Source organism: Penaeus japonicus, unplaced genomic scaffold (genome assembly GCF_977035675.1).
Source record: "Penaeus japonicus unplaced genomic scaffold, GWHDUDI00000001_assembly GWHDUDI00000024, whole genome shotgun sequence".
In the NCBI taxonomy this organism is placed as follows: Eukaryota; Metazoa; Arthropoda; class Malacostraca; order Decapoda; family Penaeidae; genus Penaeus; species Penaeus japonicus.
In genome coordinates this window covers 10,243,111-10,245,610 of record NW_028234426.1, presented here as the reverse complement: position 1 = coordinate 10,245,610, position 2,500 = coordinate 10,243,111, and the positions used below count along the sequence as shown (strand labels likewise).

Sequence of the window (2,500 nt, the reverse complement as noted above, 5' to 3'; positions counted from 1 at the left end):
TGCGCAAAGACAATGAGTCTGAAGTGGAAACTTTACTGGTGGAGAAGGAGGTCCTCGAGCAGGAGCAAAATGAAATCAATTCCTTCTTAACCGAGAAGAAGGCTGCCCTTCGCTTGCAGCTGGAAGAGGCCCAGAATGAGAAGGAGAAACTCTTGGAGCCAGAGAATGACAACAGGATCCTAAGGTCTGTGAATAGAGGAGAGGAGTTTTTTCTTTCTTGCTTTCTTTTTTTCTTCTTCTTCTTCTTTTTCTTCTTCTTCTTTTTTTTTTTTTTTTTTTTCTTTTTCTTTTTCTTTCTTTTTCTTTCTTTTCCCTTTTCTCTTTTTTCTTTTTCTTTTTATTCTTTCTTTCTGTCTCTTTTCTTCAAGGTATTTTTCTTGTTTCTTTTATCAAACTTTTTTTAAATTATTTTTTGTGATTCTTTTTACCCCTCCTCATTTTTGTCTCTTTCTCTTTCTTTATTTTTCTTTTATTTTCTTTTTATTTTATTGTCTTTCCAAATTTTTTTCTTTTTTTTTCTTTCTTTTTTTTTCTTGCTTTTATTTCCTTTTTAATTTTATTAAGGAGATAAATTTATTTTGATTTGTTTTCATCTTTTTCATATGAAAGGAAGATTTAAGAGATCTAGAAAAAAAAAATGGATCTAGAAACCCTATCCTCTTTAAGTACCTAACCTATGGATGACCGATGCATGCACTATCCACAATAGTTTTTCTTTATTAATCATTTTTCCATATAGATTAATCCACTTATTCACCAAGAAGTAAGTATGCAGGCCAGACTGACCTCACCTGTTTACATTGTCCTAAAATCTGTTTTATTTTCATTTTTATGATTATTTATATTACTAATTTCATTCTTATGATTATGGTGATAAAGGTAATAGCATCAGTAATGATTGTTTTCTTTCTTTCTTTCTTTGCAAAAAAATCAAGGAATGGGGTAAACAGATGAGGTCAGGTAGTTTTTTTTTTTTTTTTTTTTTTTATGGCTAATCTTTGTGGAGTGATTGAGGCTTTAAAAAAATACACTGGACTGTCAATGTATACATGTATTCCTGTCATCAAATGGTTAAGAATATTTTATAAATACAGAAGATTTTATTATAATTATTATTTATTTGATATTGTAAATTTGTTTAATTCTCCTTTTCTTGAGCAGAATGAAATGGGAACTAAGCAGCTTACGTGAAGAAGGAGAATATCTCAAATCCGCTTTGGTCTCCATGAAACAGGAATACCAGGCTCTGACACAACAGCTAAGGTTCGGAGACAAGTATTCTCTCTCTTTCTCTCTCTCTCTCTCTCTCTTTCTCTCTCTCTCTCTCTCTCTCTCTCTCTCTCTCTCTCTCTCTCTCTCTCTCTCTCTCTCTCTCTCTCTCTCTCCCTCTCTCTCTCTCTCTCTCTCTCTCTCTCTCTCTCTCTCTCTCTCTCTCTCTCTCTTCTTTCTTTCTTTCTTTCTTTCTTTCTTTCTTTCTTTCTTTTTCTCTCCCTATCTGACTTTCTTTATTTTTTTCTTTGTAATTTTTTATATATTTTTTCCTATTCATTTTCCTGTTACCATTTCCTCTCTCTCTATCTCACTCTTTCCCTCACCCCTGCTATCTCTCCCTTCCTTCCTCCTGCCTTCTCTTTGCTCCTCTCTCTCCCTCCCTCCCTCCCTCCCTCCCTCTCTCTCTCTTTCCCTCCCTCTCCCTCTCCCTCTCCCCCTCTTTCTCTCTCTCTCTCTCTCCCCTTCTTTCTCTCTCTCTCTCCCCCTCTCCCTCTCCCCTTCTCTCTCTCTCTCTCTCTCTCTCTCTCTCTCTCTCTCTCTCTCTCTCTCTCTCTCTCTCTCTCTCTCTTTCTCTCCACCCTCTCTCCCTTTCTCCTTCTCCCCTCCTCCCTCCCTCTTACCCTCTCCTCCCTCCCTCTTACCCTCTCCTCCCTCCCTCTTACCCTCTCCTCCCTCCCTCCTACCCTCTCCTCACTCCCCCTCTCTCTCTCTTTCTCTCTCTCTCTCTCTCTCTCTCTCTCTCTCTCTCTCTCTCTCTCTCTCTCTCTCTCTCTCTCTCTCTCTCTCTCTCTCTCTCTCTCTCTCTATTTATCTTTCTTATTTTCTAGTTTTGGGTTAGCGATTATTGTTGACATTCATAAAATTTCCTTATTTAATTGTAAGTGTTCTACTGCCATTATTATTATTTTTATTGTTTTTGTTGTTGTGGATTTTTCTTCATGATACTCTTGATCATTATTATTATTACTTATGCTGCTATTTTTTAGTAAATTTTGTTTATATCTTATGTTGTCTAGATTTTGGAGGACCTATGTGTGCTCTTAGACTTTAAAATTACAAACTTACAATTACACAGTAATTACAAACTATAACTACTGATGGTTCATCTTGCAGTGATTATAAAAAAAAGACTAGTGCCAATAAATATAAAGTATTTCTAGATACAAGCCTTGAAAACTTTCCAGCAATATTCACAGTTTTGCCATTATTGCTTGAGTCTAGTACCACC

The 2,500-nt window shown here is 36.0% G+C and overlaps 1 protein-coding gene across 2 annotated transcripts in view; it reads left to right on the top strand.

Moving 5' to 3' along the window:
• Positions 1-2,500, top strand: part of LOC122255041 (uncharacterized) — a 13,195-nt gene that overhangs the window by 8,782 nt on the left and 1,913 nt on the right. For both annotated transcript variants that reach the window (XM_043018981.2, XM_043018982.2), the window contains exons 4-5: positions 1-184; positions 1,162-1,263. The exon at positions 1-184 is cut by the window's left edge and continues 9 nt beyond it. In XM_043018981.2, the coding sequence (XP_042874915.2) occupies positions 1-184; positions 1,162-1,263 (286 nt within the window). The remainder of the gene's footprint in view (positions 185-1,161; positions 1,264-2,500) is intronic.